The 14240-nt window shown below is 43.7% G+C and overlaps 1 protein-coding gene across 12 annotated transcripts in view; it reads left to right on the top strand.

The window, feature by feature from the left end:
• The window catches only part of LOC146711973 (RNA binding protein fox-1 homolog 3-like), a 435195-nt gene that overhangs the window by 289642 nt on the left and 131313 nt on the right, over positions 1-14240 (top strand). For 11 of the 12 annotated variants that reach the window (XM_085455037.1, XM_085455038.1, XM_085455041.1 and 8 more), the window contains one exon: positions 7013-7122. In XM_085455037.1, coding sequence (XP_085311163.1) covers positions 7013-7122 — 110 coding nt within the window. Of the gene's footprint in view, positions 1-7012; positions 7123-12442; positions 12994-14240 lie in introns of those variants that run through there. The other variant, XM_085455047.1, reaches the window with a different exon arrangement.

A 14240-nucleotide genomic window follows, 5' to 3' on the forward strand; every position in this document is an offset into this window, starting at 1 on the left:
TAAATGCCAAGACCAGCTCTGGTTTCACAGTAGATAACAGGGCTGCACCAGGAATACCAAGTGGAAATTCCAGTCACTGAACTGGTCCTCAACAAACAAAGCTGCAACTTCCAGGGTGAAAAACTGAAGAATAAAGCCAAATAAAAGTCCCAAAGACTGCAGTTCCTGCAGTGGCGCGCTGAGGCTGAAGTCCTTATCAACTCCTATGTTAAAACAACCCAACAGCAATAAAACCATGTTTGCACCCTGGTACAACAAACAGTTTTGCCAGAGTGGCTGTTTGGCCAGCTGGTCGTCTTTCTAGCTTAACAGTTAATGTAAACACACCAAATAGTTTTCCTGTCAAACCCAAGAAAAAAAGCAAAAAGTGTTTAGTCTTAAAAACTCTGGATTTTGTTATTGGTTTGGAAGCAGCTCAGTTTCAAAGTGTCTTATAAAGAAGTTGTATATCATATGCAACAATGAATATGAAATCGGTCATCAGACCGATACCCCGTGAACAACACTGACATGGCCACTTTGATATCTCATAAAAGACCAATATATCAGCCAATCATAACACATCTGACACCCCCTGTCTTTCTCTCTCTCCTGACCTCCTGCCTTCAGTCTCTGCATCTCTTACAGCACAGCAGGCTTTGATTTAAGACCTCTGCAGCAGTTTATGGTGTATATATCCTAAATGGACATTTTAATAGGCTTTTACTTTTTTTCATTGTATTGTGCAATGTAAGCAGTAATCATAAATTATTATAATCATAATTTGTTGCTGCCGGCTGAAAGCCTTGCACAGTATCTCTGAAATGTCAAGTTTTCACAAAGAAAACAGCTCCGTTCAGAGGCTGACCAGCACGGCACGTGCGAGGATTTGAGAGGATTTTAATAAGTGGTGGTTTTTAGTTAATCTCGGCCCGTATGGAATCGAACGTACCTTAAAGTAAGAACGTCAAATTAAAACAATGTTCTGTAAGGCTGAATGTGATTATTCTGCTAGAGTTTCTGAAGAATACCACTTGTGTCCAAATGATTTGAAGGAAATTTGTATACAGTGATCCACAAACACATAATGCAGCCCTAAAGACAGAGAAAGGGGGCGGGCTTTAATATTTTACCAACTGTAAACATCACAAAGCTGTTTCGAGGCCAGGCTACAGAGTCTGTGTGACGCTATCAAACATTCAGCTCCTCACGTTGTAATGAAGGAGTGGGAAACTGGACGTTGAGGAGTTAATATCCTCCAAAAAACCAAAAACGAGCACATCTGCATTTTTAGCTCGCTCCCATTTTTCTTCTGCCTGTGTATTTTTTATTCATATTCCCCGTCTTTGCTCTGGAAACTGCCATCAGGCTCAGAGGCAATTTACGGTACCTCTGAACACGTCCTTAACGGTACCATCATGCGTTCATCAGTGCCACCGTGAACACAATTTTATTACTCAATTTGATGCCACACAAGGTTCATTCCCCGCATTTTTTATGCATTGTGGGCTGAGCTCAAGCAGAAAATAATCTGGACAGAGAGGGCTGTGTATTACGGCTCAAACGGGATAAAGCACTGACAAATTCCGGACCGGAGGACTAGTGAGCGGGGAGGACAGGGAGAAAGAGAGATTAAGAGCTACACCATTGTTTACCTCCTCCTCTAAGGTGCAGGATACTCTGTCGTTTATAAATGTTGGTAGCTGTTATTGGTTACCTTGCAGGCTTTAGGGGAAAGAGGAAAGGAAAATGAAAAAAAAACTTAGGGAAAGACCCAGGAGGGGGTTCGATACAACTTTAATAATGCGTAGCAGGAGCTAAATGAGCCATTCTGCGGTACTTTAAGACGTCTTCCCTCCACCCACCCCCACCCACCCTCCGCCTCCCCCCCCTCACGGTCTCAGGGCCTGAATTATTAAAAGTGTTGTTTTCCCTTATTGCATTGCAGCAATGTGCCTCTTTGCTAGAAATGAGCTGCACGTTGTGGAGTTTGAATTCTTAAAGCGACCCACCTCCAACGGCAAAGCCAGGAGAGGAGCACGGAAGGCCCCCAACACACACACACACACACACACACACACACACACACACACACACACACACACACACACACACACACACCTGAATGACCACAACGTTATGCTCAGATGGCTCTCTTACGCTTCTCTTATATAATGCACATTGTGAACGAACTAGTTTGTTTTGCTAAACTGTGCAGGGCTGCAACTAATGATTATCTCCATTATTGCCTAATGGACATTACACTATAAAGTGTTGGAGAATGGTGAAAATGCCCATCACAATTTTCTAAAGCCCAAGGTGATATCATTACAGTTAATTGCCTTTTTCCCAAACAACAGTCCCAAACCTACACATATTCTTTACACCATAAAGGATGAAGAAGCAAGTCCTCCCAATTAAGAAAGATGGAACTAAGGGATGTCTTTTATGAATGTTTTAGTACTGTCTAATAATCCCTTTAAATATTTCAGATCCAGCACTCTGCATTTTCATATTAGTCAGTTTTTGTTTTCAAATAAATGTACCCATAAATGCTTATAGCTTTGTTTTTAGAAGGACTCGGATTAATTATAATGAGTCACAGTTACTGTAGCTACGCTGGCCAAACTTTCCTCTCATCTCTTTAATTCATTCGGCCTGTAATTGAGCGTTTAACTTGATTTTGTTGAGACAAATACGTTCGCGGCTGAACCTCGTTTGTGCTGCAGAATATTCTGGAACAAACGGGCTGCGATGGACTAGAAATGTATTTTTTGAATTTTCTCTAGGGCTCAAGTGCAGACTTGGTAAGATGGAGAAATTTTCAGAGCTGTCAATACATCTTCTCTGATGCACTGATGGTGCATTTTCATGATTGCATATAGGAGAAATATAATAAATATTTGAACTGAATCCACTTTTATCCAAGTGAACATTTGTTTTCTTCCTTAGAAAAGTTTGAAAATGATCAAGTTTAAGATTGAATCTTGACATTTAGAATAATTTATAAGCAGATTCAATCCTGAAATACTGATAGCCGCGTAAGCCTTGAAATCTATGTGGAGCAAACTCTCCATATATTGAGCCAGACTCAACAAGGCATCACTTAATAAAACAATACTTTCTCCTTCCCTTTTTCTGCTCTTGCAGGTATTGTACATGCCCGGTGATTTGGGTATTAAATTTGATGCCTGCAGTTAAATCTCTTGCTGTGAAATGCAAGAAATAAAAACTCCGAGTTGTAGATAATGCAAAGTACAGTAAAGCACGTTGCATGCTCCTACCCCCTCCCTCGGAGCCACACGCATACACTTGCATACCCCCGCCAACACATACTTTAATCACACAATTAATAATTAATCAGAGGTTGGGCTCAATGCTGTCAAGCCTGCAGATGAGAGAACACCCAACTGCTGAGACAAGCCCTTAAAAAAGGGGATTAATAACCAAAAAAAGGAAAAAATGAACAGCTAGACAACACGTCGCTAGTTAGGCTCAGTTTTTCTTAAAGTTGAAGGAAAATACAGACGGTCCACTGGCGCGAATAGGCAGCTTTGAATGCATTTTTTGTAAAGAAATAAATAACAAAAGCTCGCTGGCTATAGAGTTCTGCAGAGTTTGTGAGGGGGAAAATTAAGTTGTCGCTTTTATGTGACATTTTCTACATGCAAATATGCAAAATTTGATTATGTGCTCTGTCTCCTGCGTATAAACACCATCAATAAAACTATAACAAACCGGTTCTAGAAGAATAGGTCAGGGATGAGTATGTATTATTTGCGCACCGCATTACAGCCGGTGCACTGATTGATTTCAATGCATTGCATCACTCTGGAATTGATCATACACCCGTGATCATTGTGTTCAATTTATTTATTCCCACTGATGCAAGTATTTTCCAACACTTAAAAGTCATCGGCGTCGGTGCCCTCTTTTTTTTTTATCTCTGTCAGTCTCGCAGTGCTCTGTTTCCAGTGTTGCAGCAGAGAGCAGAGTGTTTACCCAGCTGTAATTACAACATGCACAATGACCTCATTCTGCTGTGTCAGTAGCGGTAATGTATAGCCCTTGATGTTAAACTGCAAAGAAAAATGGTGTGCACTTATTTTCAATATGCTGACTACATTCCCAGCATTTTTTTTTAGACATGGCCGTGAAGGCAGATCAGAATTTGATATAAGCACTGGTGCTCCTATTTATCTGACAAGGTCTCTCTGCCTTAATATTCATTCAATAATGTGAAATGATATTAGCTGTAGGAGCTCATTGACTGTGCACTCAGGGTCTCTCGGTGTCTCTCCGTCTCTGTCTGTAGCACGCTCTTTATCTGTTTCTCTTCCTCGTGCACACATACAGAGAAGAAATGGGGGGAAAAAAAGAGAGGAGGCTTGAACCGCGGATAGCAACAGCAGCAGAGCAATCACACCGAAGCAATGCCCCCCACGCCTGGCCCATTAATAACAGTAATACGCACACCGCGCCCAAGCCAGCACTGCCGAAAGCACCACTGACACTTTAATGGGCATTTTTTACTTTTGTTTTTAAATAATGCATGTGCTGCTTTTCAGCACTGCTTCACTCCACCCCTGGTGTGCCTTTGCAGCGTTCCATTGTGCAGAAATTACAATGGAGACCTGTGTTTTCTGTGCCGCCTGCTCCGTAAGCTGCATTCATCACGTTCATAGGGACATCAGAGTGCGTTACATCACACTCTCGGGGCCGTGTGTGTGGGCACGCATGCCACGCATGTGTGCGTTTTTGTTTGTGAAGGCACCTCATTGGCACTGAGCTAATTAAGAGCGTCTTTGAGAGGGCGAACTGTGATGCTCGGTGGCACCGAACATGACTTATAAAGAAGGATGATGCTCTCTGTGATACAGTAAACCTGACAGTCCGCTAGCGGTTTGGTGTGTCTGCCGAGCATGCCACTGTTGTTATGCAACTACGAAAACCTCATATAGACCCCGAAGTATTCGGGATCCTCTGGGCTCACTTGCAGTTAACTTATTCAACAGTAAGAAATTCATCAATAAGAGAAGGTTTAATTTTCATTCGTCCGGGGACCGGTGCGGAGCGGCAATCGGTGATACATACCATAGCGTTTATGGCATAAGTTAATTTGCTTTGGCCATCCTTGGATGGGCAATAAAACGAGAACAATAAAACGAACACAAATCAGCAAAACACAACAAACTCAAAATTATACACATACATCATGGCACAACACACAAAGTTCAATACGAAAATATATATTTTTAAAAACGGCTGAGACGATACACAACAGCACGAGGGGCGATTCACAGAGAAAGAAGATGATGGTATTCAGCTCCTGCTCGTTCGTGACTGCATGAAAAAGTGTGGTAAAAAGTTTCGCTTTGAGTTTAAAGCTAATCGCACATTAAACGTCTCCGTGTCCAAGTGTGGGTTGACACTGCTCAGTGGAAAAGGAATGACATGAGTTTAGCCATCCAATAGATTAATTAACATTTAAACCTGCAGTTTATTGCTGTTTATTAGTATTTATGCATTTTGTAATATCACCCAATCATATACTCAGGTGGGAGAGAAACAGCTATAACATGCTAACAATGATTCAGACGAGAGCATCAGTGGATATCAGTGAGTACATACTAATGATATTCTATATATACAATATTTATACTGTACTCCCAGGACAGGTAGGCATATCTAGCATGTATCTTTCTATATTGTCAGCAATGGATGCACTGCCATTCTATTATGCAATAATGCTCATTGAAATCCAGTTTCTGTATTCTCAGCCAGAGCGGCGCTTTGGTGGACTGTGTGTGTTGTGTTTGTGTCCTGTTTGCTTTTTTTTTTTGTGCACCTGCTGTAAACTGAGAATATTGAGGGTTTGTATTGTAATCATACATAAGCCCCCCACTTCTAAATTGGATCCGGAGCTGACCAAAGATGTATTTGCACATGGTAAAACTTAATAGGAACAAGTAGGCACGGGGACCAACAAATTAACCGTTGTTTAACTTTGAGTCTCGAACGGTGCAGATTTGAATATCGGGTGCTGCAGAAGCTGCTCGTTTATTTCGGATCACAGACAGTAAAGGTGACGGACGTCCTCGGCGAGAGCTGCAGAGGTTGCGTCGGAAGACTTGCGAGACAGGACGTGACTTCGGGACTAGCACCCTCGAAAATCAATTTTTCAGCAGTCCCCTGGTTTTTGAATTAAACACCAAAAACATGCAAATTTTATGCCAGCGTTGCACTTAGTAAGTTAGAGTATGGCTGTGTCACTTTCTGCGAGTAATTTGCGCCGGCCTGAACACAGATTACCAAGGCCCATTATTAACCCGTTTGGGTAGCATCTGGGTAAAACGCACATTTCTCATCAAACTGAAAGCTTCGGTGTTTTATTTGTGCGCGTTATTCTCGAGATCCCAAAAAACAGAACTGTAAATTTATCATACATTGAAACTTTGCCAAAATGATGTGCCTCGGTGAAGTGCATTTATCACAGATCACTTATTGTGACATTTTAATAGTAGTCCCTGAAGTGCTACATCTCACGGGAGAACCGAGTCAAGACTATAATCGCAAAGGTTTAGGAGCAATAACTGTTTTATTTTGGGTTCATACTTTTGAGCTGATTCCATAACAGACACGGGGTAGTTAAGTGGTTATAGAGGATATCCTTTAAATGTGATGGTGGTCAGTTCACGGTTATTTTCTGGCATATTAAATGTTCCCCACTGTTTTCCTGTTGATACTAAACCTCATTTGGTTATTTATATTATGCTGGTAGATCAACTTGACCCAATTGTGTAACTTTATTGATCGTAGCCAAGCCACCTATCTGTATTCCTTACTGCACGTAAGGTCAATAAACCTCAAAATCAATATTTATAACAATCAATGTTGCATTCTCTATGATGCCTCTTCCTGTGCAATGATTTCCTGCGATTGAATTGCTTTATTTGTGTTTTTTGGAGGCGCCCCTCTGCTGCTTCTTGTCCGTTTCGGTGACACCTGCTCGTGTTTCTGTGTGTCCCTGCAGGAAACACGTTGTGTAAGTCAGGAAGCATTGCTGTCTTCGGGAACGTGGTGTACAGCGGACTGCTGAACGATCACCTCTGGCATTTGGGAGTGCCCCTCTTTACAAGACTGGTAAGAGCAGCAGGCCCCTCTGTGCACACTTACCTTCACTTTTGTTGGAAGAATTTCACGCGCTTGTGTGGAATCTAACAGGTGTGGAATTCCCCGAAGCTTGTAATGTTGTTTTTGATGCCCGCTCTGTTGACATGTGTTAGTTAAGGTTAAGACCTGGATGTGAATCCTCTGCTGTGGATGTAGGAGACGAGGAAAACCCACCACACACACACACACACACACACACACACACACACACACACACACACATGCATTTCATATTAGACTTTTTAAAAGGCATAACTAAGATGTTTTCTCTGGCCTTAAAGTGCAGGTGAGCCCACCTATGGATTCAGTTCTTCCCCAGCTGGCTGGCTGGGTGTGTAGCTAGTAGTGCTGAAAAAAGGCTGGCTAAATAATTCATGAAATTTAGTTTTACGGCAAGAATTTTATAAAAATTACAAGGTTTTAATTAAGAACCGGAGCGGCTGAAGCTTGCATTAAGAATTCATGATAAATGTCTATCCCTAATTGTCAAAGGGAAAGCGAATGTTTGTTTTACACTTAATCTCGCTGATGGTGGAATGTGAGCTTAGGAGATTCTTGTGAACGGCATAAACACGAAGGATCACAGAGCGATATTCCAAAAGATGAAATCCAACGAAGCCCTTTCCCTTCTTGTTAATTACCCTTTTTCTAAGCAGGTCGCAAGTTTTCATCAATGTTTATTATTGATTAAATCTGTCGTTGTTGCTGTCATTTATGAGTCAGGAATTAGCGTTGATTGGTGCACAAGGGTTGCATATAATTGGGTTACATTAAATAGATAATTCAGCTGATCTCATAAATGTCTAATGTGAAGCCTTGTTTGATTATCAATTAATGTCAAACGGAGATGCAAGAGGCTGTTAGGAATCCTGTTGGGTTTGCTTGTGTTGCATGTGGCAAAGCTACTCTCATTGCAGCTGTAAGAAGAGCCAGGAGTTTTTACAGTGAAATGTATATTTAATATTGTACGCGCTGGCGAATTCAAAGTAACGCTGGTAAACAAGTCTTTAAAAGATGTAACAAAAAGAAGGACATCAAACGCCACAGGTAACAGAGCTTTGGCTTCTAATTAAACAGAAATTGTTTTTTGAGGAAAATGTGCCTGTTGTTCTTAGCTATAAAGAGTAGAAGGAGGAAAATGATTAAAATATTTCATGGCTCAAAAGTCACTTCATGGTGCCTTTTTCAAAGCCGAGAGTTTAATGGAGTAGGATGCTTAATTACTAGCATATTTACATTTTCTCCGACAAATCCTCCCACGAAGAGAAAGCTGATGGAAAATAACCACTGTGTGACTCCGAGAAGAGTTTACCCCATGACATCGTGAATATATGGTAAAATACATAAAAGATGGAGACAGCCACCATAGCGTCCAGGTTGGTTTGGTGTATTTCGAGGCTCGAGGGCAAGCCGCTCAATGACGAGCACCCATGCAGACTATCCAAGTGTTTCAGTTTTTGTTGGTATTTGCAAGACAGATGTGATTTAAAGGAATTACTGTGTTGCATTATGTAAATGTTAACCCAACATACAGCTGCTTCTAAACCAGCCTCCATATTAATATCTACGATGTTTACTGTGGACTGCCTGAACAAGCTGAAGCACATGCTTCAATAATCCACAATACATTTAGTCATGCAGAATCACGTGAAAAGAAACAATAACAGGTGCAAGTATGTAACACGAATGAGGTGATGTGCACAAATGTTTAAAGTAAACATTTAATAATATATTATAATATAATATGTACGTATAACAGACATAATGTGGCATCCGTGCAGCTTATTGATGTCACAATGCAAACAGGCCTGGAGGATTAACACAAACAGACCACACACGGTGCGCTCGCAGTGTGAAGACACCTAATCCCCGCTGTCGTTAGGTTAACATCCTCCGTGTCGCTCCTTTGCACGGCGAGCAGCGGCCGAGCTCTGAGCCCGCAGGAGCACTCGTTGAAGTAAAAGGTTCGACTCCCGGCTGCGCCACCAAGGCGCGGCCTTGTGTAGCGCTCAGTGTGCCCGCTGCCGACACACTAGGTCCGCCCAGCAGTGGTATCAGCATGACACGCGGCAAGCCTTCACATCCCCAACACACAGCTCCTAATTACTGCACAGCCCTGCCAGTTTGTACCCCTAGGCCAGTACTGACTGCTCAATGCCAAGATGTAAACACTGCATTATTAACACGACATACAGTCTGTGCACACGGCTAGGTTTAATGTACTCGACGTATGTCTACATGGAGGCATTACTTTAGTGGGATTCTTTATGCGAAAGCATACAATGAATTTATTGTCTTCCAGACAGCGAGTTCCAAAATCACCAGATGGGCGATTTGCTGCGTATAGGGTAATGTATGCTTACAAATGATGTTTAATGATATCTTCCAGGGATAGGAAGCAAAACATTACCATTTTCAAGGCTAAATATGCAGGCTGTGTCAGAAAGCTGGAGATACAGAATTAAGTAACACAATGTCTTTTTTTTCTTGTTATTTTATGCATATTTATTGGCTGCCAGAGCGTCTTGATGGCATTACACAATATCTCGTTTTTTTCTTTATGGCAAATCACAGTCCAAACATAAGCTTTGCCTACTTATCACCAATTCTAATATATTTTCATATGAAAAATCTCTCATGTGAGTATTATTAGCAGAGTGCTCTGCCCCTGCAAGTGCCGCAACTTCCTGTCAGTGTGAGAATAATAAGGGAATGGAAATGTAATATGAAACTTCTTCAGCACACAGAGATAAAGAGGAGAAAGGGCTTCGTTTAGCCGCTTGTTTCTGCCTGCACGGCCTTCCCCGGCGCCCTTTCCTCACGTGACGTGTGCTGTATAGAAATGTCAATACCTACCTGTGGAGCTGATGGAGACCCATAAATCGATAAAACGAGCATAGCTGCAGATCCTTGGCCGCCAAGTTGTAAAACTGGTCACTCCATAAAGTGAAGTGTGTGATTAGAGAAAACCAGCCTGGCAGCATCAGAGTGGAGCCGCCGTCTTCCTTCGGGGCTCGCACCGGCTCGGTCCGAGCGTTCGGGCGAGCCGGCCGCGACTATAGCCCAGAACCCCGCGGGGAGCTCGCAGGGATGAGAGCGAGAACTCTCATTGTCTCCTCTGGTGTCTTTCTAACGACGAGATCTGAGTGTGGCTCGACAGAAGATGCTCTGTAAGTAGCGGCGCTACGGACGAGAGGTGAGATCGGCATAAAATATTAAGACGGCAGATCTCGAGCCGGCGATGGTCGGAGACAGACGGACATTTTAGGCAGAACACTCTGTGTGTGAGGCCTTCACTTCCTCTTCAGTTTGAAAGCTCCATCTTTATAATGGATGGCGGAGTCTCTGGGGAGTGTCTAGACTATGGTGGGAAATCTAAATGGTTGGGAAAGCCACTCCAATGCTCTGTAAGTAGGTGGAGTATGGGAGAAATGCAACTCAGAGAGGTGACAGGAAGAAGGGAAAAGCATCCCAAACAACACCGTGTTTACCTGCATTGCACTTCCCTTGGTAACGGGCGTAGATTCCTAGACAGGAGATGCAGACTTTACGTAATGCTTAAATGCCCTCTGATTCTTTTCTCCCCAACCCTAAGTGGCCTTAGCTCCGGACCGCGATGCTCTCTGTCTGCACCTACACCCACCCCCACCCGCTCTCCAGCCTGTCCTGCTCTTTTTTTTTCTTTTTTGCCTCCGAACTCGTTCTTTTCCTGCTTCTCTCCCCCCTCAGTTATTTATGAGCACGACTTGAAATAGACTTCAGTATTTGATAAAAGCGTGATCCTTAATCTGAGTTGCCTGAGAAGTGCATTTCATTTTTATTTCCCATCAGAGATTGATGGAGGACTGGGGCGGTTATCCACTCTGTGATTGCTAATGTAAATCCATTGACTTCTGGTGGACATATATAAAGATATGGAAGCCTTGCATGTGCATCCCGTGATGCCAGTGGGGAGATTGCGTGCGTGCAAAGCAACGGAGATGCTGGTTTGTGCGATGTGATGGAGGGGGGTGGTGTAAGAATTATATGGCGCGTGTCTTGATTTATGAAAAGCTTCTTAAAACATCACAATATTTGCAAAGTTACTAATTGGGGTTCTTTGTCTGTGTGCCATTTCATATTTCACCGCTCACTTGTGCTTTTTCTGAAGGAGGAGGAAAAAAATAAAACGGGTGATAAATTTAAGATGACAGTTACACCATATGAATGAGGCCCCTTGTGTATCAATTCGCTCAAAGCCAGCTGCAAATCTAACTCGGGCTCCTTATGTGGCAATTACTGATGGGTAACATAACCTGCATATATCTGTTCTGTTCATTAGGCCAATGTGCTCTATAACTGGCAAATGTTCTTTAGGATCCTACAGCAAATTAGCTCATCCCCCAGGACGTCTTTTATTGGATGATCCGGCTCCAGAGGATGCCGCAAAACCACTTGAGCTCTCCGCAGCCTGCCCCGGTTGCCACAGGGTTAATATTTAAAAGCGCGAGCTCCCAGTCGTGTATTGATGATATGTTTTGAAAATTGCTGAGGCAGGCTCATTGTTACAGTGCTGTCTAGAAGATAGCCAATCCTCCCTCCTCTCCTCCCTCTCTCTCCCTCGTTCCCCTCCCCCTTTATAGCCGCCAGATGGAAAACACACTAAAGCATGTAATGTAATATAGCTTGGCACACACAGAGGTATTTCACACCAACTTCATCTGGCCTCTGATCTGCCACAACGCCACCTGAAAAAACAGTGCTTTTAAAAAAAATTATTATTTTTTCACCGAAACAAAAACGTCACCAAATCGCAAGTTCGGAGGAAAAGAGGGAAAATAAAAGGCAGAGGAGCTATCGGCAGCTAAAAGTAGAAAACAAGTGGAAAATAGGCTGCGCCTCCCAATTGCCTGTGGCATATTTTAAGGTTTTCTCTGAGAGTCTTTTTTTCCTTCAGCATCGCCTCCTTCTTCTTCTCTTCAATGAACTAAAACTGCCACAACTTCAATGCAACTCATCGCAGTCGCAGACGGTGAAAAGAAGAAAGGGGAGCGATCTGTTAGTCCTCCACTATCACCAGCATCATCCCCAACACAGCACCCCCCTCCCCGCAGAGATCCCCACCACGACTCTCAGCTTCCTGCTCTCCCCCCACCCCCCACCCCCTCCCTCAAAACTCTCCCCCCTCCACCCCCCGCCTCCTCCCCGGGACGCTGAATTTTACAGTACCGTCTGCAGGATCCCGGTTTGTTCGGCGCACTCCTCTATGCAGAGCAACACGGCTCCGGTGGAGGAACGCTGGAGGCAGCTGTCAAGCGCAGGCTGCTGCTCCTGCTGCTCTAGTTGAGCCTCGGTGCCGTACCGACTGATTTCACATTCACCAATAAGAGACGGCACAGGGGGGAGAGAGAGAGAGACGGAGAGAGAGAGTCTTGAAGTGAGTGGTGTGGAGAGGCAAGTGGAGTGGAAGAGTGTCGAAAGAAAAAAGAGGTTACAACACCTCCCCAGCTCTCTTTCCTTTCTCCCGTCTGCTTTCCCCCCCTCTTTCTTGTGTTGGCTCAAAAGAGGAAGAAGAAGAGGAGAGAGAAAGGGCTCTTTTAAAAATTAACTGAAGAACAAGCTGCTTGTCAAGAGAAAGAAACGAAAAGAGAAGAAGTGCTGGGGGACCTCAAGTCAAGCCCCATTGAAGAGTTGAGAGGGAGGGCTGCCTCAGTGGAACAGGGACCAGTAAAGCTCTCTGTCCAAACGTTCGGACTCCTCTTGACACCCACGCTGGCTGGACTGGTCCCAGCGCTTAGCCCCGCTCTCCTCCACCCGGCTGCCCACACCTGCCCCGATTCCACCATGATGATGTACTTTTGGGTGAGTACCGCACCACTAAAGTGTGGGTATCTCCTCCTGCTCACACCGCTCCGGTATGCACAGAGTTGGCGTGTAGAACGTGTGTGGCGCATGTGTCAGAGCGTGTTGCAGCCCTTACATTATATACAGTGTGAGTTTGAGCGTGTGTGCGTGTGTGTGTGGTGCAGCGCCTCCCACATGCATGAACAGAGCTGATGGTTTTTCCACTCTCGTGTGTTTTATTGATGTTGGGTTGCTGCAGCCAGAAGCTACAGAGGCCTGTGTTTACCCGTCACATTTGTTCAGCCTTTAAACGAAATCGGATGTTTGGGTGCGATTGTTATCCACGCCAATACCTTCACGAGTTCGTCAACTTCCCCCCCCCTGATTGTCAAACTACCCAGCATGCAGCTGAAACGGTGTCCCTCCGTCTGAGAACGACGCTCGGGGTCTTTCGGGGACACGTTGTGATTTCCTCGCCTGCGCTGTGTTTCCAACGCTTTTTGTGTGATATTGTTGTTTTCCTCGCCTATATATCTAAGTCAGGCAGAATTTCATAAATTAAATGGCATTAAGCGCAGAATGAGGATAATTACAGATTGTTAACCAGAGCTGCTGATTAATTCTCTTTGAGATCATGTGTGATTAGTCAGATTGGTTTTGTCTCCTCGGTGGTTTGTATTCTCACCACAACAATACCCGCCCAACGATCACTCTGCTTTTGCATTTGTGCTTCTTCTTCTTCTGCTTTTTAATCTAAATTTCTCACTGATGCACACTGCAGATCACTTTAATCCCCCCAAGTTTTGCTAACTTGTATTTTGTACCTTCACAGAAATACAAAGTAAATGAATATTTTCAGCCTTGCCACTGTAAACAGTCTGAGCTGTGATGCAGTTGGAGATATGTCTCCTGCAGACTGTGTGTGTGTCTGTGTGTGTGTGTAGCTATTGATCGCTAGTTCAGATTTCTGGGGAGAGTGCATCTTTTTGGGGAAAAGCTACTTTACAAGGATGACTCCATTATGAATGACTTTCTACTCGAACCACTTTTTTAAAATATGGAAGTGAAGCAAAACATGAATAAGCAAAGTATGCTATGCACGTTATGAATGAAACAGCCCTGGCTATTGATTCAGAGCTCACGTTTCTGGAGAAAGAGGATGTTTGGGGGCCAAAGTTGCTCCAAGTGGTGACGCGAGCTCACATTCGAGCCTCACGCGAAGCTCTCCTTTTGTCTCCGAGCAGAATGGAAGTGACAGGACGGCG

The sequence above is a fragment of the Copadichromis virginalis genome, linkage group LG4, assembly GCF_057382275.1.
Source record: "Copadichromis virginalis isolate Kocher_CV1m ecotype Utaka linkage group LG4, C_Virginalis_male_GT1.1, whole genome shotgun sequence".
Taxonomy (NCBI): domain Eukaryota; kingdom Metazoa; phylum Chordata; class Actinopteri; order Cichliformes; family Cichlidae; genus Copadichromis; species Copadichromis virginalis.